Source organism: Xenopus tropicalis, chromosome 5 (assembly GCF_000004195.4).
Source record: "Xenopus tropicalis strain Nigerian chromosome 5, UCB_Xtro_10.0, whole genome shotgun sequence".
Lineage (NCBI taxonomy): Eukaryota > Metazoa > Chordata > Amphibia > Anura > Pipidae > Xenopus > Xenopus tropicalis.
The window spans coordinates 45,622,336-45,649,005 of NC_030681.2; the positions used below are offsets into that span (position 1 = coordinate 45,622,336).

A 26,670-nucleotide genomic window follows, 5' to 3' on the forward strand; every position below is an offset into this window, starting at 1 on the left:
TTTGACTTTTACATAAATAAACTGAAACTAAAAGATAGTGCTGTGTTCTGTGCTAGTTACTCAGTGCTTATATTGTAATAATTGGTCTTTAAACAAATATGTAATGGCAATGCCGCCAATGTTAAAATAATTGAATCTCCAGCACGCAGCACAAAATTACCTCTGCTTGAAAACATATTGTTTGTGTTACTTATTCAATCTAGCTTTCTGAATAAACAATTTTTTTTAACTCACTCCTAAATTACAGGCCATGCATTCGCAGTGTGTGCAAATGAGTCAGACACAAAGCACCCGAACCAGATTGGCACACAGCTGAAAGCTTAGGAAATGTTGCCATGACAAATAGTGAAACCTCTTATCTGCTTCTGCTATCCAGAATAAACTGAAAAGCAAAGTGGAAAAGCTCTTTTGGGATTAAATATGATAAGGCAGCACGCTGCTATATTCATAATCTGGTTTGGGAGATACAAACTTTCCAATAGTGGTATTGCCATACAAACTTGGTCCCCGTCACACGGGCATGTGGGGCCATTCAGAACATTTTGTCACCCAAGTTTTGCAAGTGACAAAATAGGCAGGATTGACCCCAATTTATCTCTATGATGATTACATGCTGGCGACTGCATTTTTTAGCAAAAATTGCCTGACCCGTGTGTTCGCTTTCTGAAGGCAGTGATTGCCTTTGCCTCTCCTCAGCTTGAAATTGATAAAGCAAAAAACTTCTCTGCGGTGCCATTACCCTTATCCACCAAAAATCAAAGAAATAATTGGACCAGGAAGATGGATAGAGTACCGGAAGGCTTCTAATTGGAGACACACTGTATACTATAATATATATTTTTTTTATTAATAATGAGTAATATACTTTTAATATGATTAATAGGAGCACTTTATTATCATTTAAGGCTAATGACCCACGTGAAATGTGTTTCCACCTGCAACAAAGTGAATAGCCGGTGGAAAGGCATAGGTGTTGCCTGCAGGCAACTTTGTGCGACTTTGGAAAACGAAGCGGCGCGTATGTATTTCCACTGCCAATTCACTTTGCCAGTGGAAAGGCATTTCAGGGTGATCAGTCGCCTGCCGCAGCAGAGATTTATCAGCATAAAGGAATCACCGGATTGTGATGCAAATGCATGGACAAAGTGTGGATAGAATTCTGGGAGATGCTATTTTCAATACAGCTACGGGACCTGTTATCCAGAATGTTTGGTATTTGGGGTTTTTAGGATAAGGGAACTTTCCATTTGTATATCCATACCTTATTAAAAATCCATACCTCTATTAAATATCATTAATACATGTAATAAACTCAATAGAATTGTTTTGCCTCCAATAATGATTGATCAAGTACAAGGTACAATTTTATTTTTATTACAGAGAAAAAGGAAACCATTTTGAAAAATTGCAATTAATTAAAATCAAGTCTATGAGAGATGGGATTCCTATAATTCTGAGCTTTTTGGATAACCGGTTTCAATATAATGGATCTTATACTTGTATTAAATCAATGCAGACTTAATAGTACTGAGCTGAATGAGGCTTGTACTCCTCCTCACAGAAGACCTTGCGGAGCTAAAACTGGAATGATAGCTCGGACATGGGACTAGAATCATAGCTCAGACATGGGACTAGAATGATAGCTCAGACATGGGACTAGAATGATAGCTCAGACATGGGACTAGAATCATAGCTCAGACATGGGACTAGAATGATAGCTCAGACATGGGACTAGAATGATAGCTCAGACATGGGACTAGAATGATAGCTCAGACATGGGGACTAGAATGATAGCTCAGACATGGGACTAGAATGATAGCTCAGACATGGGACTAGAATGATAGCTCAGACATGGGACTAGAATGATAGCTCAGACATGGGACTAGAATGATAGCTCAGACATGGGACTACCCTATAGCTATCAGGAAAACAAAATGCTTATATTGCTTTAAGATCCATAGCTGGTCCCATGCATTCATTCTTGGGGCTTGTTCAGTTGTTTGTAAATTCAAGGAGAATTGCAGGCACCTTTTACAGGTTTTTCTTAACTGAAAGCTGAATAGGTTATATTTGTGGAGTGGAAGGTGTTTGATGGAGATTGCTTGTTTCTCAGTAACTGTTACTATGTAACCTGCTAGCCTCCAAAAGTAGACCCATCATCCATGTCAAATATATCATTACCCATTACAACTCTTTTTATAATATACTAGAATGGACAGACTGCATAGGTTTGTACGAGGCTTTTTTAATATCGGTTATTAAATTTGTGTGGATGGAACTTTGTGCAGACTCTCTCAGCAACAACTAGACTCTTTATGTTATTTTCAATTAAGATCTTTTATGATCTTCTGTTTGCCAATGGATCTGCCCGGTGTTCTTAATTGCTGGTCATTGCCAGGATTAGTTTTTTTTTTCTTCAATTTCTGCTAATAACTGAGATGCATCAATTTAAATGAAAAGCCTGTGCACATTCTATTCGGACTAATGTGTGCATTTGTATTAATGGAGCTCTGGCTTAATAGTTTAAAGTAGAAATACCTGTGTGCGTTCTGCTTCTGCCCTGCTTTATGAATACATTTCCCTTTGTAACTCTGAGATCTGTCTGATAGCGTGAATCCTTTGATCATGAACTAGTAAAGGGCAATTAAGTCCTCTTTAATACCACCAGTGTTTTAAGTCTTTATATTTTATATTTAGATATTTTGAGTTGCTGAACATAAGAAAAAAATACAGCAAAGCAACAATACTCAGTGATACTGTGAGGCAGTTCTTGCCCTGTGTGTGCGTCTAGTCACACATTATTACCTTACAGCGGCGAGACACCTCTAATGCTTGCTGAAGCAGGAAGGAAAGATGTTGCAGGCTTTAAAAGTGCTATTGATTCATATAAAAAAAAAAACCTAACACATGAAGTTTTTGAAAGGGTCCCAGTGCTCTGTAGCTTGTGAGCTGTGAAGCAGTACAGCACCCAAGAGGAAACAAAAGCCTGTAGTTCTTTTCAGTGTATCCTTTTTCTAGTTTTTTTGTTCCAGTGCTTGGCATACTGTGAGGCATTTACAGTATGCTGGCTTTGTGTTTCCCAGCATCCCTCTGACAGTGAGGTGTTCAAAACAATGTTACCTTAATCTTATTTACTTTTATTTTACATATCTGAGGGGGGAGTTTTGCCTTTGTTATAGAGTAGACCCCGCTGATACACAGAGGCCCATTTATCAATATTTTATTTTTGTGGTATTAGAGATATTTGAAACCATGACTCATTTTCTCTGAAACCACAAATGTGTAGTCATTTATTAAAAGATCCAAAGTAAAAAAAAACAACGTGAAAACTGCAACTTTTTCATATTGTCGCACAAATGTAAACGTCAAAAAACCCTGAATACCTCTAAAACCACAGAGCAAAGAAAGATCTTTGTAAAAAGGAACATTGACTTTTACATGATCTCGGCAGATTTTTAATGGTGTGTTTTTGCTTTCAGATTTGTCACGGTTTTGTCGCATAATGAACTGTGAAAAAATCAAAATGACAAAATCATATTTTGGCTCGGAAGAGAAAATCAAATATGAGTAAATCCCCCCCCCCATATAGTGCTTTATGGCTTAATAGAATTTAGTCACAGTTCTGGATATATAGTTCATTTATTTTATATTTTCCATACCTCCCAACTGTCCCGATTTTCGCGGGACAGTCCCTTTTTTGACAGCTCAACCCGCAGTCCGGGATTCTTACTGAAAAGTCCCTCATTTCCCTTTGATCTCCTGCACTGAGCTAAAAAAACAGATACAAATTTAATTAAAAAGTAGCCTTTGGCAGAGAGCCCAGGAAGTTAACAAGCTTCAGCAAAACTGTAATAAGACATAAAACAGGACCCCAAAACCCCCAGAAATGTGTTCAAATTTAGTGAAATGGAAGTGGTATTTATGGGGTCTGGTCAAAAAAAAATTTCCGTGCTGTGCTCCACATTTATTTTTATCCCTCTTTCCATTTTCAAAATGGAGGTATGTATTTTCATGTCCAAATTTTTGTAAAGGATGTGCTGGTTTTAAAGGAAGATAAATAAAAATAGAAACTGCTCATTAAAGGTTTATTTTACCGTTAAGTTAACGTTTAGTATATTATAGAGTGCCCTATTCCTAGCAATTTTGCAACTGGTCTTCAGTATTTATTTTTGTATCATTTTTTTTTATTATTTTCGTTCCTCTTCTAAATCCTTGCAGCTTTAAAATGGGGGTCACTGACCCCAGAAGCTAGGTAACTGAAACTGCAAAAAGCAAAGTGAAAACCAATTGCACATTGTCTCAGAATATCAATGTCTATATCATAATAGTTCATTTAAAGGTAGACCACCCTTTTAAGCACACTTACTAGACAAAATAAAGGTAAATCGAATATTGCCAATGGGGGCTTAATTAGAAATGCAAAACAGTGCAGTATTGCACATTAAAGTACTGGAGGTATGAGATTATTTTTATTTTAATGGCAATTACCTAGTATATGCACTTTCTGTTTAACCGGTGACAATTTGATTACTGTTAAGGTTTTCACAAGCTACAATATGATTACCCACACTCGGCTCTGTCTGGAACTATATTATGACCGTTTAACAGCTCAGTTGGATTATTCACCTACATTTGTTTCTGCACAAATTCTTCACTGAATGTAATTGCCCATAGACTTGAGCACCGAGCAGCCAGTGAACCCTAAGCAGCCCCGATGATAGGAATAGTAATTATTCATGCTCCACACATTGCTGCTTTGCAGTTTCATGACACATGTAAAGAGCACTGCTCTGACCTTTTTATTGCTTTGTTTATGGTTACAGCTCAGACTTCAGGGAAAATAAATCCTATTTGTGAGTGTTACTAATGGTACGTTTATGAAGGTATAACTTACTGTTTGCACAGAGGAGTCTTCCTCTTAAAAACTATATTGTTAAACTGTCATATTGCTTGTGTCATCCGAGGCATTCTCAGCCACTGCAGACATCACTGTCTATTGGCGGCACTGCTCTCTTAGTATCTAGAGAGATGTCCTCAACTAATGTATGAGTGAATGTAACATTCACTCATATGTATAAAGTAATACAGTGCTGTCCAACTTCTGTTGTACCGAGGGCCGGAATTTTTCAGACCTACGTGGTGGAGGGCCAATAATGGAAGCCAGTTTTGACCACTCCCCTTTTTGAAACCGCCCCCACTTGAAACCACACCCATGTTATCACATGACCATACCCATATTAATGGTTGTAGTACAGCAAAAACCTGCCATACTCTGCCTGCCCTACCCTGCCTGTGTGCCATACTCTGCCTGCCCTACCCTGCCTTTGTGTGTGCCATACTCTGCCTTCCATACCCTGCCTGTGTGTGCCATACTCTACCTTCCCTACCCTGCCTGCGTGTGCCATACTTTCACTGTGTGTGCCATTCTTGGCTGGTTTGTGCCAAACTTGGCCTGTGTGTGCCATACTCTGCCTTCCCTACCCTGCCTGTGTGTGCCATACTCTGCTTGCCCTATGCTGCCTATGTGTATGGCACACACAGGCAGCCTACAGTGACACAATGCTGGCACTGCTCCTACAGTCTGCACAATAACTATATATTAAAAAACTTTTTAATTGCAGTACCACCTCAGTATATGTTCTTTTTGTAGGGTGCAGGGATTATTTGTGGGTTTCTACTGCTCCTGAGGTGTGAACAGGGGAACAATGTGGGTGATTACAGCCTGAGCCTGAGGTGTGAACACTGCAGGGGGTGAACAATACAGAGATTAAAAGGTGTGAACAACACAGGGGATTACATGTTTAAACAATACAGAGGGATTACAGCCTGAATCTGAGGTGAGAACCATGCAGGGGACCAGTTAATCACAGTACTGATACCATTTAAAGCTTACACAAGAGTAAGCCATCAAAGCAGCCAGACAGGTGGGGGGCCACACAGAGGGGGGTCGCCAGTTGGACAGCACTGAAGTAATATATTAATGAAAGAAATATTGTTTCATATTGTATGGCGTTCTCTTGCTTTACTTTTTATATAAAACTCCTATAGAGGTTTGGTACTTGCAAAATTTGCAAAAAATGTCAGATTTTGACTGCTACAGTTTGTCAGAGTGCCACAAAATGCACTTTTCTTCTTTCTGATAGTGGCGCCAAGCGGTTTGTTGTTCCTAGTGAGGGTCACAAGTCAAGTACCAGTTCTACTTGAAAATACAATAGGATAAATATACAGTCTATTTGGGTGGTCAGTGCTGTTCATACTCCTCTTCTGCTCCTGGAGATACCTTATTTTGGAACCAGAGATGTGCACTGAAGCAGCATACGGAGTGGGAAGAAACCGGCTTGGGGTGGGTGTGGGTTCTACAATGGCAACATTTTGTGCGTTATGGTTGGGTTTGGGTTAAGGTTTCCTGACCCACACATCACTAGTGTCCATGCTTAGTAGCTTCAAACCAAGGGCTTTGGTAGGGGGTTTATAATATATATAAGATATTTTTATTGTTAATGTTATTCTAATAATTTTTTAATCCAAGGTACTTGTATGGGCAGTGTTGGACTGGGATGCCAAGGGCCACCAGAAAACCTTAGACCTTAGGCCCACTCTCCCCTTTTCTGTTATCTTAATTAATTCTTTGTACATACTATTATCTATCCTTTCCTCCATTTCTTCTGTTTATTGTGATATAGAACTAAGTAAAGGCAAACAAGGCAAATTGGCTGGGTGAGCAGAAGGGCCCACTGACACCGGGAGTTTTCCTGGTATCCTGGTGGGCCAGTCCGACACTGTGTACAGGTATTAAATTACCTATGAAACAAGGACCAGGGAAGGTGCATTGATCAATCCCCCTTCCTTTTTTTAGGAAATAGGATAGACAGTAAACAAAATATGTATAGTAAATGTAGCATACTCTCAACAGATCTTAATACAAATATACTATAAAATGGCTCATACAAGTGGTATGCAGTATGTATTGATGTACTATAGAAGTATATAGAGAAGCACTAGCATAAATGGGACTTGAACACACTTTATCTGTAAGATGGATTTTAAAAGTGGCTCTCTTGCTCCCTGTGTACTCTCCCTTTGCCTCTAATAAGGAGTAATAATATCTTAGTTCCCATCAAGTTCAAGCTACTGTTTTATTACTACAGAGAAAGAGGCAATCATTATTAAAAATTATAATTATAATTATTTCCTTAGAATCTAACATAAAGCACAAGCTTAGCAACAGATATGAAATGAAATATATTTCAAAATGTTCTTGTTTTTTAAACAGAGAATGTTGCGGCATATTTCATTTTTCAAATAAACTAGGTGTAGATCTTAAAAAGAGGTAAGGCAATGGAATGGTGTACTTATCTGCAGAGTTTATTGCCTTAAATGTATTTCTAATAATTTTTATTCTGCAGATAACTCCATTATGATGGATACTTTATTAGTGTGGTATCTCAGGACAAATATATCACAATGTCCCACTGAGAATTTCCGTAACAGTGCTACAGAGCTCTCTCCTTTTCCTGCTCCTGCTCTATCCTTGACAAAAGTCACATTCAAACTGTGCATCTTGTATCTCAAACATAAGGGGACACCTGTGTCGGAAGTTTTATCAGATGAACTGTGGCATTCACAGATACACTTAGGGGCTGATTTACTAACCCACGAACGGGTCGAAATGAGTCCGATTGCGTTTTTTTCGTAAAGATCGGTATTTTGCGATTTTTTCGTATTTTTTGCGTTTTTTTCGGTGTCTTTACGAATTTTTCGTTACCAATACGATTTTTGCGTAAAAACGCGAGTTTTTCGTAGCCATTACGAAAGTTGCGTAAAATCTTGCGATTTTTCGTAGCGTTAAAACTTACGCGAAACTTCGCACCTTTTAAGTTTTAACGCTACGAAAAAGGCGCAACTTTTCGCGTAAGTTTTAACGCTACGGAAAAATCGCAAGATTTTACGCAACTTTCGTAAAGGCTACGAAAAACTCGCGTTTTTACGCAAAAATCGTATTGGTATCGAAAAATTCGTAAAGACGCTGAAAAAATCGCAAAACATACGAAAAAGTCGCAAAATGTTCGTTTTCAAGTCGGAACTTTTCCAATTCGGGTCGGATTCGTGGGTTAGTAAATCAGCCCCTTAGTGTGAAGTTATTTGAAATAGTGTTGCTGTTTCTTAGACAAATAGATTTGAGTTACGTCACGTTCTGCAAAAGCATGAAAAGTGGTAGCATGAATAACATGCAATTTATCTAGGCTTTTATGGGCTTATTTATCAGTTTTCCAGTTTATGAATTTGATTTTGTTTTTGTAAACCAAATAAACTCCCTTACCGAATGCTTGTTTATATATTAATAAGTAAAACTCATTTGAATAAAAAAAAACACAATTACCTCAAATATTTTGAGTTTAGAAACTCTCACTGACTTCTATAAAAACTTACAAGCTTTTAGATGCCGAATTTTTACATTTGAGTTTTCGAGGGTCTTTTTTGCACTTAAATACCAGCACAAATAACTCAAACTAGAATGTTTATAAATTTCCCCCTTACTGTACAGAATTCACAGGAATAGATATTCTGCATACACCAGAACTTTGTCTGACAAACATCTCTCATCTGAAGATTTCACATTTTGTTAACACTCAAACCATAATTCTTTTTTTTTTTTTTTTTCCTTCAAGCTTCTGAAGCGGGAATTAAAGGACAAAGAGGCCTCCATCATACACACCATAGAACAAGCACGAATATTTATATCAGAGCAACCCATTGAGGGTCCCGAAGAGCCAAGAAGGAACTTGCTTCCCAAAACAGGTTTGTTTATTGGCAAACATGGCAAAGCTTAAAACGTTATATTAAAATATACAGGAAGAAGCTACCATGTTCTAGTCATTTTTACCTGGCTTCTCATATAGAGGAGTAGAAGTTGGTCTAGAAGAGGTTAAGTCAGCTATTGATATGGGATTTCATGCTAGAGACCCTGGTTGAATTCCCTGTGGCAACTTCTTGTGACCCTGGACAAGTCACTTATTGTTCCAGCATACTTAGGGGCTGATTTACTAAGACAAGATTTCGAATCCGAATTGGAAAAATTCCGATTGGAAACTAACATTTTGCGACTTTTTCGTATTTTTTGCGATTTTTTCGGCGTCTTTACGATATTTGCGTAAAAACGCGAGTTTTTCGGCGTCTTATGATTTTTGCGTAAAAACGCGTTTTTTTCGGCATCTTTACGATTTTGCGTAAAAACGCGAGTTTTTCGGCGTCTTTACGAAAGTTGCGCAAAGTCGCGATTTTTTCGTAGCGTTAACACTTGCGCGCAAAGTCGCGCCTTTTTCGTAGCGTTAAAACTTAAAAGGCGCGACGTTTCGCGCAAGTTTTAACGCTACAAAAAAATCGCGACTTTGCGCAACTTTCGTAATGGCTACGAAAAACTTGCGTTTTTACGCAAAAATCGTAAAGACGCCGAAAAACTCGCGTTTTTACGCAAAAATCGTAAAGACGCCGAAAAACTCGCGTTTTTACGCAAAAATCTTAAAGACACCGAAAAAATCGCTAAATTACCGATCATTACGAAAAAAACGCAATCGGACGCATTCGGCCCGTTCGTGGGTTAGTAAATGTGCCCCTTAGTGTGCCTATAATGGCTGCCTTGGTTTAAATAGCTTTGAGCCATTTGATTCTCTTTCCTTATGCCTTACTTAATATGATTTTCATAGTCTTAGACGTTGAAAAAAATAAACAGTGGTGGATTTTGAAAATTTATTAAGCAAATGTAACGAAAATATTTTATTTGAGAAATTTCATTGAAACTTATGGCAAAAGCGTCATTGTTTTAAACTTTTCATAACAAAAATTGAGCAAAAGTTCAATACCGCTTAATGTAGACTTACACTGAAAGAGCTGCTCATATGGCAAGTTACCAAATAAACGGGTCTTTCCCCTGATATTCTCACCTTGAGGTGGGTGATATGTGATTCAACCGATCATTTGACCCTTGGGTTAAATGATCGGATCACAGTGCCAGGACCACATCAATGTGCCAATATGCTCCTACCCAATGGGATTTTTTAAACCTGCCCAATCAGTATATGACTGATTTTCACCCAGATTTAGTTCTGTAGGCCCATCTAAAGGCCCCATACGCCGGCTGATAAACTGCCAGCTCAGACCGTTGGCAGCTTTTATCGCTTGGGTTTTGCCACATTTATTCTCAAAACTGAGCAAGGCAAAAAAACCAAATTTCCATGCATCTGCCCCATTGATTCTAAAATACGCATTGTTGATTATGTAGACAGTTAGGGTTTTAAAAAAACGCTTTCGACCAATATTTTGATTAATTAATGTCCTAGAGAAGTATTTACTTATTTTCAATGTGATCTCCTAGCAATAGATCTGCTTCTAGAAGTCATATTCCTTCAAACTAAAGAGTTTGTGTACTTTATAATTATATCCGACTTGTTGTTGTTGTGATTATAAAGAAACATCTTGTTTACATTATATTTTGTAAATCTGTGAGTTGCTATTGCAGAATATGTCTATACAGTGTGAATGCTTACAGTTACAAGTAAATTTCCCTTTTCAAAATGTTGTTTTATCCCTTACTAATATAGCATTATGATGTTCTGCAGCACTTTATACAACATATGGAGTGGAGATTAGGCCTGTATTTCTATATAGGAGCACAAGTGCCTGTGTCTAGGGCGGCAGCTTTAGGGGGTGGCCCTCAGGTGCGAAAGTGACATCCCACTCTGCTGCCTATTATTATTATTACTATGGGGCTGATTTAGTAATCCAAGAATCCGAATCCCGAATGGGAAAAAATCGGATTGGAAACATTTTGCGAATTTTTTCGTATTTTTTGCGACTTTTTTCGTGAATTGTCGCAACTTTTTCGTAGCCGTTACGACTTGCGCGAATTGTCGTGACTTTTTCGTAGCCGTTACGACTTGCGCGAATTGTCACAACTTTTTCGTATTGAGCGCTAGTAAACGACGGGCAAACCTTTCCGATTTTTTCGCGACGGCTACGAAAAAGTCTCGACAATTCACGCAAGTCGTAACGGCTATGAAAAAGTCGCAACAGCGACGGAAATATCGCAAAATACCGATCATTACGAAAAAAACGCATTCAGACGCTTTCGATCCGTTAGTGGATTAGTAAATCGGCCCCTATATGTGTATCAAAAAGTAATACATTTATCACAGTAATTGTGTGTTATATGATATACATCTCAAAGATTTTAAAAATTATTTTTAATTTCTATAACAATAATATGTCAGCAAAACTCGCTTGGTGGTGCCAATATTATTATTTGTGCCAGAATCAGAAGTTCGTCCAGCTGACATAATAAAATAGTTAACTCAGTAAGTCATGTAAGCAATATCTATGCTATATTGGGAAAATTAAAAGTATGTTTAGCTTACCTCCCAAATGTCCCGATTTTCTGTGGACAGTCCTAATTTTGATAGCTCAGCTTTTCTGATAAGTCCCTCATTTCCTGCACTGAACTTGTACTGAACAAAAAAGATACAATGTTTCTCAAACTTAAACAAGTAGTTTTTGGCAGAGAGCCCAGAAACTCAAACTACACCTGCACTTAGATACAATTGTAACTAATAAGCTAAACAGGTCTCTTGGGGGAACTGAGACTTGCATCTTAAAGGGCAATGTCAACTTTTTTTTAGCAAAACTGTAATAAGGCATAAAACAAGACCCCAAAACCCTCAGATATGTGTTCAAACTTTAAATAATGTGGCAAATTTTGTAAAATTGTAGTGGTATTTAGGGGGTGTGGTCACATAATTGGGCGTGGCCAAAACATTTTGCCACTCTACGCACAACATTTCTTTTTGTTTTTCAAATGTTGGGAGGTATAGTTTAGTAAAGTTTAGTTATAATAATTAAAAATAATTCTTTAGATTTATATCATATCCTATATCACAAAATTTCTGCAATACACTGATAATTTCCAGTTACACATGGGGGGGTGTTTGTATTCTGTCTGTGAATCCTACTATAAGTAGTTTAGGACAGTGAGTAATGGCTTTTTGAGCTTCAATAAGTTACGCCAGAGGAAAATGAATGGGTCAGGCAGAGCTGGCTTATGGATAGCTTCTCATAACAGATTTACGTACACTGTGTGTAGTAGGAAGGAAAGGAGATTGCTTTCTCAGGCAGTATTGGACACACAAGCAGTTTGTTGTGCTGAGACTATTGCTCACAATGGCCATTTATTCCTGCAATCTTTCAAACACAATACAAGAAAAAGTCTAGTTTCTATTTACAGCACAGTTACTATGGTATTGTTACTGACAGTTGCTAACTCTTGTAAATGGCAAGACAAATAATATGCATATAAATATAATCATATCTATTGGAATGTCCTGTCCTCCCAGCCAGGATTTATAATAATTTTGTTTCTGTTTTGCAGACTAGCGTATTAAATTTACTTGAATTGTAGGTAGTGATTTCCCTTTTTAAAGAATATGCACTTAGCAAAGTATCCAATGGTGGGCTTTAAAGTAAAGGCAAAGCTTGACCTGAGTAAAGCACTTTTTTATCATGACACCTTGGCCACGCAGGTCTTAACTATGAGCTTAGATGCTTCCTCTGGTGAATTGTTGTCTTATGGGTATGGTAACTGCCATGCTCTGCTGGTTGAAGACTCTGAAGAAGCCCTGACATAACTTAGAGGTGGCCGGGTACAGGGTGCCACTGGTAATGACAGATCAGAATCAGAAAAGAAATACTTTTTTTTTTTAAATGAGGTATTTATGTTTTCTCCTCTATCTTATTTCCCGGTGCCAGCTCAATAAACCAGTAAGATATGTCTGGTACAGATCATCTCTTACAGATCAATACATTAGTTACTGGCAAAACTTCAGCTCAGTAGGAGCTGAAACTGCTTCTGCTGATGAAAGAAATACTGGGGTTTTAGGAGCTGCATGTAGCCCACGCTTTTTCTGCTTTGTATTTGTATTAAACTTGATTTGATCTTGCCTTTATTTTCCATTTAAATGAGGCTCACATTGTTTTAACATCTTCTGTATAATTTGTTTTAGGGGGTATTTTGTGGTCAAGTTATCTGCCCTCTTCATGTTTTTTGTAGCACAGAAGCGACATGTGCAGAATTAAAGTACTGAATGCAGCCTTTGTTTATAAATGAACTACCATGGAAAGGTTTCTTATGCCCTTCTGTACTGCTGCATTTTCATATGTGACTCTCAGTGAGCTTCACAAATTTAATTTGGGTTCAGGAAACAGGAGGGGAAGAAAGAAAAAAAAATGACAGTTGTTTTTTAAAAAAAAAAAAAAAAGTTATTTGTGATATACTGTTTAATAAACACAGATAAATAGAGAGCTATTCAGCTGGCAGTGACATTAACTAATGCATACGGGGTGTCTCTAAACATGTTATACACCAACAACTTCAAGTATTTAAGACTAAATCACCTTATGTAAACAGTGTCAATAAAGTGTACAGTGTCTCTTTAAAAAGCCACATTTACTGACACAGTAGGTAACCTGCTAAAATAAACCCTAACCCAAAAAAGCAAGGCAGCAGTGAATGAAAAAGTGGCCCTCCATATAAGTACAGCTTAATATGAAATGGCAAATGTACCAAAAACATATATTCTTAGACAATGTCCAAGCACCGCTAGAGTCTTTAGCATGAGATTATTCCTTAATGACTGTGTATGTAGCTTCCACTTGGGGTTAAAATGAGAGAATGTTTAGAAACAGTCTGGATTAGTTCTTGGCATCCACGATGTATTCAAAGGCATTGTGTTAACCAATACTTATCTGACTGTTTGGGGGGTTTACAACGCCTTTAAGTTGGGTAACAAAGAACAGCTGTAAGCACATTGTGTTACTTTTGGCCTAACTCGCTATAGGGCAGCTGTGAGAACAAACTCCATCAAATATGATTCATTATTTGTTTTTGAGTTATATTCTATAGATTATTTATAGAAATCTACCACTTTCTGAGCCGACAGGAACAACTAACCGAATCTCTTTTTTTTCTAGTCATTTTACATCAGTCAAGTTGCAGAATATGTCAGATAACACAGCAGGGGAAAATCATGAACATAAACCGGCATTTGGCTTTTTATAATAATAATGCCATTTGTGTATCATTAAACTAGCCATTATTTATAGGGCCAATACTATGTAGCTGTATCCAGCAAATCTATGTTTTTCTTATTGATTTGTTATTATCGCTGTCCTCATATTAATTTGTCTATGCCAACAGTTCATCAAAGTATGAATCATATCTCACATTTTAACACCAAATGCTGTACTTAAAAATTCAGAATATAACACAGTCTTGATAAAGCTAAAGTAAAATGTGTCGAACTGGGTCCAGAGCAAGTGATTTGCTCCAGTAAAAATGGGCCAATAAAAGGGCAACCATTTTGGAGTTTTAACCTTAAAAACAAGCAAGTTGCAGATAAAACTCTGTGAAAAATGTATAATGAAGCAGTAGAATTCTTAACGAATCGGATGAAAGTGAGTGTAGGACTGGCCAGGCCAGGGATGACTATGACGTACTTGGCCAGCTTGAAGTATATTGCAATATATGGACAAACAATCACTGTTTTGTTCAAAGGGGAGAGTATTTCTTAGTAGCTTGATGCACAGAATGTCTTAATGTCCTGTTGCTGTCTGACATTAGCCTTAAAGGAGAAGGAAAGTCATTTTGGCATTTTACTGCCAATAGATTTGCCACATTAGTGGCACCTAGAACAATATATTTATTCTGCAGAAAGCATTACCATACCTGAGTAAAGAGCCCTAGAAACTTTCTCTGTTTGTTTTAGATTGCAGCTGCCATTTTAGCTTGGTCTTCATATCTTTCTACTTGCAGCTTAGCCCTTATAGCTCAGATTACAAATGCATAAGGGTGGGAGGAGTGAGTGTTATGAATTCTTGTGGTAGGGGAGAGAGGAGGGAACTTCACAGACTTTGGCCCCTGGAATGAAGGTTCAGATACCCTAAGAACATGTATACACAAAGGAAGGCAAGAAATCCTGTGTTTCTTTTGGACACAGTGCAGATTTTCTGTGAGTGCTTATGGCTGTATTTATATAGACTTTTCTGATAACGCTTACTTAGTTTTTACCTTTCCGTCTCCTTTAACAAAAGTTCCCTTTGTTAACACAATTACTGGATAAGACCTATACCTTACTTAATTGAATGAATTATATGCCACTTCCAGGGCATCAGTTTAGTCTTATTGCAGCCAAGCAGACTCCAAATCCCCACGTGAGTTAAGAAATTCATGCAGGGTTTCAGGTGGAAAAAACCTTGTTAGTTGCACTGGTTCCAGCTTTGCTGTTTAGACCAAATTACAGAGTGGGACCGGTCCATATGTCATCTAAAACTTAAATAGGCAGTGTAGTACATTGCCTCTGCATAGGCCAGCATATGTATGGCTACTATGGGTGCTACAGGAAAATGATAGGTATAATTTGCAGTGTCTAACAGTTTTGCAGTTCTCTGCTATTTATAGATAGAGACTATGGTACACGCTAATGCGTTTATATTTAATAGGAAACTGGATTGAGATCCCAGTCACAAATAGTGCGTGTTTTCCTTTAATTCCACACACAAATAGATGGACTAACAAAATTGTATCTTACAAAACTGTGAAAAGCACATTAAAGTTAAAAAAAAAAAATTCTCATATAAAGTTTCTTGGCAATGACAGACTCCTTAATAGGCTCTTGTAAGCAGTCCCAAGTGGTCTTTCAGCAAAACACATCCGTTCACTTCAGCAAAAACAAAACATTAAACTAATTTGTTGATAACATGAAGAGCAATTTGCTTTGTTATTGCTATAATCTGTTATCTGTTAAGGAATAGTTATGGCTTTATGGACAATAATTACCTTGCAAAGCACGCAAGTAACTATGTCTTTACTCTTACCTTAATGAACTGAAAGAAAAGCCAAATTAATCTGGCCCATGTGCTGCCTGCACTGAATAATATATTCTTTAATTATGTGACTTGCAGAAGTATTCAAACCCTCGACCCAGTGGCCATGGGGTGTGCTATATTGTAGTCCCCCTCACCGACACTTTTTTGGCAAAGGTTTTTGCCCACATCGGGGGGCTGCACCAGACCCCTTAAAGTTTTTTCTACATCAGTGCCTGGTTGCTTCTTGCCACACCAATGCCATGACCAATTTATTTTTTCATTTTGCTTACACACATAATCTCGAAGCATGGTATCACAAAAGGGTAGGAACCCTTCTTTGTCCCTCAGTGCAAGGCACTAAGTCTGTGTATACTTATTTTTTGCAGTGTTTGTCCACTATGTTTGTACTTTGTACAGTTTTTGGAAATCATACAGCGCTTAGTATATAAGTATAACTACTGTATATACTCGAGTATAAGCCTAGTTTTTCAGCACCCAAAATGTGCTGAAAAAAGTCACCCTCGGCTTATACTCGAGTTGGGTGCCATGGGTCCCTCTAGACTAGCACCCTCTCTCCTTTGTGTGCAAATTAGGCCACCTGCAACCAGACCCTCCAGTGCCCTGGCCTAGGCTCCCACTAGCAATACTTATTTCCCCTTACATCCCTCCGGGACTGGGTCTGCTGCCAGTTTGCCAACATGCAATGAGCATGGGGTAGTACTCATATTGTTTTTGTTGACCCTCTTCTCCGCTTACAGAGCTAGTTTACTGTTTTTCTTTGAAATAAATATTGAATAACATATACCCCACTGATGCCTCAATTAATGTAATTTTATTGGTATTTATTTTGATTATTAAAACTTAGCAGTAGCTGCTGCATTTCCCACCCTAGGCTTATACTCGAGTCAATAAGTTTTTCCAGTTTTCTTAGGTAAAATTAGGTACCTCGGCTTATATTCGGATCGGCTTATACTCGAGTATATACGGTATCTATCTATCCATCTATATATCTATATATACTGTATAGAGAGAGAGTTATCTATAAAGTTATACACACAGTACATTACAGATTAAAGATGAGCGCTAAGTATACAAGTAGAACTATATATCTATAATGTTATACATACAGTTCATTACAGATGAAAGCTGTATTTGTCTGGAGAAGATGAAAGCGGAGTTGTTCCATATCTTTTTCCTTTGTGTTCACACTGTTGTTTGTTCTCTGTGGGGGAGGCATTGCCTGACCATAAAGACCACCTATAGCGAGGAATAATGGCAGCACCACAGTAACAACGAAAGACTATAAAAATACTTCACCCATGCTCTTTAAATGAGACCACTGTGCCCTATAATAATCTTGGAGTTGTGAATCCCACACTACTGGCAGAACTGTCTTTCTACTCAGCAGAAAAAGCCCAATAAGATTGGTTTCATTTATTACAAAGATTACTCTCTCCAAACAGCGAGTGTCAGCAAGACTCTCTTGGTATTGTTATTGTGCTGTATTTTGCATTGGAGCTCTATTTTGCTGTACAGTTCTAATCAATACATGCAAAAGCTTGTAACAAAACTGAAACATTATATTTAAAGATCTGCATAGTGTATGCTGTGGATATTGGGCGTTTTATCAGTCGGGCCAGTTTAAAAATGTGTCAGTTTGTCTCAAGCATTAGAAAGGGGGTTCACCTTTAAGTTAACTTTTAATATGTTATACAATGTCATATTCCTAGCAGCTTTGCAATCGGTCTTCATTTTTATTATAGTGTAATTGCCTATTTGTGTCTGTTAGTTACCCTCCCATATAGATTGTAAGCTCTACGGGGCAGGGACCGCCTTCCTCTTGTGTCCTCATCTCTTAACTTAGCGCAGCTGTATTTATTGTTATACTTTGTATTTATCTATTATTATCTTATTAACACCCTGTTTGTATTTACTCTACTGTACAGCGCTGTGTACATAAGTAGCGCTTTATAAATAAAGATATACATACATACATACATTATAGTTTTTGAATAATTTGCCTTTCCAGCTTTCAAAATGGTGCATCACTGATACTGGTAGCTTAAAAAAAAAACTATTACTCAGTAAACTTACAGTTTTATTAATATTATTACTTATCTTTGATTTCAGGCCCTCTCCTATTCATATTCCGGTCTCTTTAATTTACTGTCTGGTTGCTAAGGTAAACAAGACTCTAGCAACAAGATAGCGGTTGAGATTCCAGTCTGGAGAGCTGCTGAGCAAAAACCTTAAATGACTGAAAAACCACAAGTAGTAATAAATGAAAAACAGTTACAAATTGTCTCAGAACAGTATTGTCTACATCAACTCCCCCTCCCCCCCCAAAAAAAAAAATTGTATCTCCACATGTTTGGCCTGCTTTAAGAAGTATTTGTTGGGTGCATGCCTCCTTCTCATATTAAAGTAGTAAAGTAATAACAATCAAACAGGCATCTGGTTCAGTACATGTACATCTCTATAAATCATATATACTGTTACATACCTTGTTGCAATTTAACATGCGCTAACTTTTGGGATACTTAAAGGGGAGATAATTCATGCATATAAATGTAAAATTGCTCAGAGTGCTGTTATGAGCACTTTTGAAATTCATATTTTTTAATCTGTAGGTTTCATGATCTTAGCTGTTCTTACTTCTAATATCATGAAACCTAAGTGCCCCTTACTATACAGGCGAGGTGGGGGCTGTGCAGAATGGCAACTGCTGTCATTTCCCTGAAGCACAAAGTGTCTCTTATCGCTTATTTGATCTGTTCTGTTGCTCCGTGTGACAAAAGTCCTACTTTGGGGACTTTGCCGAAAGGGTCAAACAGTAGGGGGCACTCGGGTAACATTTCATAATATTATCAGCGTAGGAACTGCTAAACCGATTTGCAATAATGCTCATAAGAGCATTCTAAGCAATTTTACAGCAATTTGTCATTTCAAATGTCCCCTTTAAAACATTTTTATACATTTTATTGTTAGCAAAAGGTTTTCTTGTGCTTTTTAGGTTATAAGATAGAAAATCGTCTGAAGTCATTTCTTGTGTGGCCATTTGTAGTTTTGAGTCAAAGTTCATTTTTGATTAGGCTAAAAAGAGGATGATGTAGCTTAAAGTATTAAATATGGGATTACTAGAGCTGCAGTTAGCTGGCCACAGCTAAGGATATAATCATTTAAACTGGATCTTAGACATAGAGGTCTAGAGTTTAAATTATGATATCCTTAGCTGTGGCCAGCTAACTGCAGCTCTGGTAATCCCATATTTAATACTTTAAGCTACATCATCCTCTTTCTAATCAAAAATGGACTTTGGCTTTAACTGCAAATGGCCACAGATGAAAATAACCTCAAACTATTGTTAATATCCTATAACCCAAACACTTTTTGAGAAGTCACACAACCAATTGCTAACAATCAACTGTATAAAACAGTTTTATTGGGAACAAATTGTATTGCTATCAACGTTTCCTTTTAATTGCTAAGGAAAAACAGTGCTCTGTTGTTTTACTGAATCTTTAATTCTGTGCTGCTGCTTTAAGGTGAGTGTCATTTATCCCTTAATACCTTCCATACTTTACTGATAAAGGTTGCCCATATTTTCCCCCTGCAAGGCAGATGGCTGTGTTAGAACGGGCTGATATTTTGTTTGCAAACAGCTGCTGATGTGGTAGCAAAATAATGAGTGTCATAGCAAGAGAGCTATTCATCTAAAGATTTCTGACTGTGTCCTTACAGGATTCCATTATTAATGAACATGACCATCTGGGTCACAGAATCTGGATGAATATCTGAACTAGGCTTTTTCTGCAGAGAGGTTAGGGTGTCATCTTATCTTGGCAGCTGCTTGATCATGAAAAAATATTGTTAATTCTGACGATGCCTTTTGCCGAATATTCTTGTCAATTCTAGTCGGTTGTGTGGCTCAGAGCTTGTAATTGTGTCTGTACAGAATCTGAAATCACCCATTAGCTAGCAGAGCTGCCAGGCATGGAAATAATGCATGCAGGACCTGGATCCATATGATAAAAGTTTAGATCTCTGCCTTTGTGCCTTAGCGCTTTGCAGAGCTCTAGCTAATGAGTCATTTAATTTTGCATATGAATTTCAGCTAATGAACAGCCGTGTTTGCTGTAAATCCCAGATAAAAGTGCAATATATTTAGAATATGCAATCAAACATAAACTCATTCTTTATTGCGTGATATAATGAGACATAAACAGGCATCTGATGTTGCTGTATCAGTGCTTTGCAGCTCAGCCATGCCAGTATGTCTGTGACTGGACTTATTATTTATAGTATCATGTATTGGTTCCTTGTATTTAAAAAAAATGTGTTCTGTACTTACCCATGCCAGGATAAAAAAAAAACCTTGGGGCACTTAAACATGTTTCGGTCCTTGTGTGTGCCCTTTCTCAATTGTTTTAGGCAATGCACTGCCCACAATATAACAAAGCTCCATGCACTTTCGGGAAGAACCAACCAATTTGTAAGTCTGCAAATAAATACTATCCCATTTTCGCTTCTCTCCATACAATTCATAATCAGTTAAACTGTTTCAGCTATAGTTTTTTATTGGGAGTGAAGGTTCCTGCAACTTGCCCACTACAGGTAAAAATTTCACCATTTAATAGACACCACATAGATCAACTGATTGGAGTTTTAAAGTAGGATAGGTACAACAGGCAACTCCATTTGTATAATGTAAGAGCTAAAGATACTCACTCGTTGTATTCAGTTCTTCTTCCAGGGTCTTATATAGGATTTTAAATAGTAAACATATAAATGTCAGGTGCAATTCGCTCTCCTGATGCCATTGGTGTAGTGGTTAGCATTGATTAGTAAATTGTGTGCAAATGGTTGTATCTGTGACATGTAGACAGGACATGCCATACTCTTACATGTTATTTAACTGTGTCTAGCCCTGAACCTAATGGTGGTAAATGAGCTATCTATTTCCCCAAGACAAGGAAGCTTCCATACCTAAAATGTGCATTTCTCAGAAATGATTGTTATACCCAAGCAAGCACTGTTCTGTGCCATTTTTTTTTTTATAATTTAGTGACTAGTAGCACTGATTCACTGAGATGTATCGATGATGTTTCATTTTACCTTGACAAGGAGAATGTCAGTTCCTACTCATGTTAATGCAAGTATGCAGGGAATGAAGCTACTCTATAGACTATTATATGCCCATTTTTATTGAACATTTTTAAGGAAATAATGTGAAGGGTTTCCCATAAACTTTAAGATAAACTGTTTTTGCTTCATCCAGACTATTATAAATCAAGAGCGTGTAACTGGAAGCTTTTAAGATGTTATTAATTACAGCCTTTAGCATTTTCTCTTCATATATTTTGCCTTACTTTTTTTAATAGAATTAACCCCAGAAGAAAAAGCACAGAAAGTGACAAGAGCTATGCGTAAGCAGTCTTTGGAGGTTAAAGAGAAGTGGGACTGCCTGAATTCTCAGGCCAGCAGTTGGCAGAAGCAAGTGGACAAAGCCTTGGAGAAGTTAAAGGACTTACAAAGTGCAATGGATGAACTTGATGTGGAGCTAATGAATGCAGAAAGAGTACGGGGAAGCTGGAAACCTGTAGGAGATCTGTTAATTGATTCTTTGAAGGATCACATTGAGACAACCACAGTAAGCCTTAATGACTTATACCGAACATCATATCATATAGTTCCTAATTAGTCTCTATGAACCCTTGCCACTGGAAATAGAAGTCTCCTTACATTAAAGGAACAGTAACGGCAAGAATGGAAAGTGCTTTAAAGTGCTTAAAATATAATGTGCTGTTTCCATAAATTGGTATAAATTGTGTGTTTGCTTATGTAACACTACTATAGGTTTATATAACTAAGCTTCTGCGTAGCCATGGGCAGAGCCATTTAATTCCTACCACTTTTCGACATTACTGATCCTTTAATGCATAAGTATAGGGAACAGGGGTCATAAGTTTAAGCAAAAGCTGATCATAACATAATTTTATTTTTCTGTACTCTGGAGAGGTGACCAGGCTATTTTATTTTTTGAGAAAAAAATGTAGGCACAGTGATCAAGGCCTTCCCTAGCCATGTATGTAAAGGGGTAAGCCCACCCCTAAAGTGCCAGGTTTTTAGGCAGCCTCCACAGGAAAAAAATACATTTAGAAGGGGTGTCATCATTGCAAAAGCTTTCAAGAGCAGCACAAATGCAAAACAAGATCTAAGACCTCCTAAGGGCGCAGGTAATGGTTTGTGCTCTTTGACTGCTGCTGTTGTATATGTGTTCAATTCGAAGTGATACAAGTTTAACTCCTTTTCAGAAGCACTGTTGCTAAATGGTACATTGCTAGGTACATCTTAGGGAAACCCAACAGTTTCCATTAGTAATAAGCGAATCTATCCTGTTTCCCTTCGGCAAAACATTCATGAAACTTTGAAAAGATTTGTGAAACAGTGAAAAATTTGTGGAATGAAGAAAATGTCACATGGCAAAAAAAAGTTTGTTGCACACGTAAAAAAAATTTCTTTGACTTTTTTTTTGTGCGTCATATTTGACAGTGGTGATTTTTTTGTGCGCGTTTTGTAAAACAATCTGCCAATGCCAAAAAATGGAAACTTGCTGCAAATCCATGCCCATCACTAGTTACCACTACATATGTAGGGCATGAGGGGTGAATAGAATGCATATGTACGGAAGGCAGAATTGATTTATTATTAGAGTGTGCCCCTGTGTTGTCAAACAGTGATCACACCCCCTGGATTTCAAGGCAGTATTCCCTTCTAGTAATGTTATTATAAAAACAGTAGAAGGTCTATGGGAGTTAATAAAAGCATCTGATCAACCAAATGGTGAATGTACAAATGGTGTTTAGCCAAAGTTAAAAAGCTGGTAATAATTTCAGTGGACTTTGGGGATGTGAAGCTCAAAAAATAGAGGTATAGTGGAGCATAGACCATGGTATTGACCGCAAGTTTTTTTGTCCATCTAACCAAATTATATCATAGAATACTTCACTTTTGTGCCCTTCCTGTTATTGGTTACTTAGGGGCAGGTTTATCAACATTACAATTTGTACCATGATTCAATGTTTTAGCATGAAAAATCACAAAATTCAAATCTGCAAAAAGTGTAAATTTTCCTTAACCTGCCCCTTTGTAATGTGAACATGTTGAAAACTGTTATTCAATGCACCTTCATATTTTGGCAACTTTAACCAAAGCACTGCAGCAATTGTGACCTGTATTCTATTCCTTTTAAACCAGTGGCTCACAGAATATTGTAGCTTTGCTCTACCATATATCGGGTAGCTTTAAACCACAACGGACAAATTATGAAAAACGATTCTTCTGTGCAGGTCTCATCTGTTTCTGCTACACTTCTTTTAGTTGGATTCTTATTAATTTGATGCTCAAGGATGCCACTGAGTTTGATTGGTATGCACTGGCACACTTCAAGGGAAGAGTTTTGAAACGGTGAAGTGGACACATCCGATAGAGTAATAACAAATTCATTGATGTTGGCCTTTTAGTTCACACAATTGAATTTTCTGCCTGAAGCAAACTGCAGCCTTGGCTTTATAAGGCTGAGAATATTGCTCAAGCAATAAGGTTTTCTTACTGCACTACAAGCACATTTATAGGGAAATATTTAGTAGATTAAATAATACCAATAATAATAAATATATATATAAATATATTTATATTTAAAATATCAAAACAGGTATATATATTGATAGTGATCTTTAATAGAAGTAATTACTAACATAAACACAAAATATTGCTTTTCTGCCTAAACCAAGACTAATAATAAAATACAGTATAGGATTTATTATCCAGGAACCTGTATCTGTAGACATGGGGGCACAAAGGGCCCCCATGTGATGGTTTGTCACTGTTTCTCACTTTGGGGTCATTCCCCTTTCGAGCTTCCTGTCATGGAATTATATACCCACAGTAGGAGCCCTATGGGAGGTGATTATAAACAATGGCTATTTGATTTGCTGTGCTTGACTAACAGAAGCTTGGAAAATAAAAAAAGATATATATATACAGCTCTTATTATTTCAGTTCTATAGGGTGAACATGTAAGTGGCCCTAAAAACACAATAAGTATTATATATAACATAGTGGCATAAGTTATTTGTCTTTGCAGATTTCTCTTTCAAAAACATTTAGGGGCCTGTTTATCATAGTTACATAGGGTTGAAAAAAGACCATTGTCCATCAAGTTCAACCCATCCGAGTAAACCCAGCACACAACCTATACTAACCAATCTATACACTCACATACAAACTATATATACAACCAGTAATACTAACTGTAGATATTAGTATCACAATAGCCTTGGATCAAGTAAATTGATTTATGCCAGAAAAATGTGTACAAATTTGCGGTGTAAAATAATTGATTTACTCATAAAGCTGTGATTTAATACCATTCATGCCATTTGGGGATTTTGTTTAAATTACCACAGACCACACAAAATGCCTTAAAAGAGAAGAAAAGTTGCTTACCTCCTGCCAACAGGCCCAGATTTGTGGCCCAAACCACACTTAAAATTTGCTCTCATACGGAGCAATGGGGACCGGACGCGCAGAAAACTTTAGAAAACTTCCTCTCCCCACTGCTCCATGCTCTAATTAAATGGAAATGGAAGCTCAATCACATGCGTGGGGGGTGAGGGTGAGCAATGGGTGCGGCCTTGGGGCACCGCAATGAGAAATCCGGCCCTGAGGCTGACACTACTCAACTATTTATTTCATGGCGATCCCTGTACTGCATATGCACCCAGCTTCAACAGATGCACCCCACAATGGTCCATTTGCATTTTTACCGTTCCTTCTGTTTTAAAGTCAGCTGAGACCGCAACTAAATAACATCAAAAGTTGCTGTGTTAAATTAGAGAAAACCCCCCCCACAAAAAGTGGCTATGGCAAATGGCAATTTGACTCGCTCTTTAAGTGACTGCAGCGTTTTATGCTGGAATTTTACATTATAAACCATCACCTAACAATCAATACACTGCTTGATAAATGCAATGGATTTTATTCAGTGATGCCTGGCATTCAGGTGGTGACGTGTGGTGCATTTGGTCACTGTCAGTTTCAAGCCAAATGTACTGAATACTGTAATTGTAGAAATTATTAATTGTCTTTAGAATCCAAAAATAAAAAATTCTTGACTGTGTACATAAGTGTTAGATCCTAAATATTCATTCTCCTTGACAGGCATTTGGAGAGGAGATTGCCCCAGTCAGCTCTAAAGTAAACACACTGAATGATATGGCCAGTCAGCTTTGCACCTTTGACATTCAGCCATCTGCAAAAACGTCTCGCCAGTTGGATGACCTCAACATCAGATGGAAGCTTTTACAGGTAAAGTTGTCTTCTCTCACAGTATAACTTACAGCAGACGTGTGTATGCATTAAAGTGTAATTAAAGCATTTGAAAATGTACCGATGTATCTTTTCTTCAGAAAGTGTTCCACACTCCAGTTCCATTCCTTCTTTTGGGCAGTGCTTAATTCTATCATCTGATTTAAAAAATCACCAAAAAAAATAAGTATTGTATTCTCTTACCCCAATGTAGGTCTATGGGCAACTTTACAGATCAGTACAATGCTTATCCTATTTATTTCAATAACTAAATATTGCCAGAAAGCAATTAAAGAATCCGGACACATGGTTCACAAAGAATAAGCAGTGATACATTTGCCTCTAAGTTTTGGGGGGTTATGTAATAAAAGGCACTACGTTTTCCCAGGTGTAGTAACCCATAGCAACAGGCAGAATTTACTGGTCACCTGTTTCATTTACACATCTTACTGGTTGCTATGGGTTTCATGCTCCAGGGCAAACAGTGCCTTTTATTACATATGGGGGGTTAGTGTTTTGAAGCCACTTATTTTGCTTTCTGGCTGTGGACACTAGCAAATGAATCATAAGTGAATGAATTATTAGTCATTGATTTCCTCAGTGACTTCTAATATGATAATATTGTACAATAGTGGTACAATATATATAGCTATATATACATATAGCTTTTTTCCTTATTTGTGCTTAATGTAAATGCTAGGGGAGGCTTCTGAGTATATCTCTCTACAGATTATAAGCATAGATTGTGTGGTTATTCTCCCAGCTGTGCTGCTTGTGTTTTGACATGACCAGGCGTTTCTACTAACAATAGTGCCCACACTACTTTGTCTTGAGGCAATGTAAGGGTATTAGGGCCGCAACTGAATGATTAGTTTTACATTTTCAAAAATAGCTTATATAGTGCATATCATATATAAGCATTTTCTTATTCCTACATGAGATAGAATCATGCAATATAAAATGTTTCACCAATTATTTATAACCTCACTCAAGCTCAAGAGAAAAACTGATCTCTGCGCTAGATGTGGCAGGATAGCCGCAAATTTTTTTTAATTAAATAATTCTACATGAAACAATTGCATGTTACATAAAGACCTTTTGAATTCCAAAATGTTTTTGTCAGCACATGCAAAGGATAATATACAGCATAATCTTGTGGGATTTCATTTCCCTTTTGTGTAATTCACTCCATACGGTATTTTACATATTTATCTGTTGCTGTATGTCACCTTTGCGATACAAATATTGGATGATGTTTTAGAGGTATAGTAACTCCATAAATCATTCTGCCATTATTGAGAGCTTCAAACGCATTAGAAAATCTGTTTTATTGCCACCTATGCGAAATGTTGATTAAAACAAATCCAGTTTCCATTGGATGGACACTGTGTC

The 26,670-nt window shown here is 37.4% G+C and overlaps 1 protein-coding gene across 10 annotated transcripts in view; it reads left to right on the forward strand.

The window, feature by feature from the left end:
- utrn (utrophin) overlaps positions 1-26,670 on the forward strand; it is a 372,003-nt gene that overhangs the window by 266,482 nt on the left and 78,851 nt on the right. For all 10 annotated transcript variants that reach the window (XM_012963789.3, XM_004914663.4, XM_031901862.1 and 7 more), the window contains 3 exons: positions 8,670-8,799; positions 21,291-21,559; positions 25,132-25,278. In XM_012963789.3, coding sequence (XP_012819243.1) covers positions 8,670-8,799; positions 21,291-21,559; positions 25,132-25,278 — 546 coding nt within the window. The remainder of the gene's footprint in view (positions 1-8,669; positions 8,800-21,290; positions 21,560-25,131; positions 25,279-26,670) is intronic.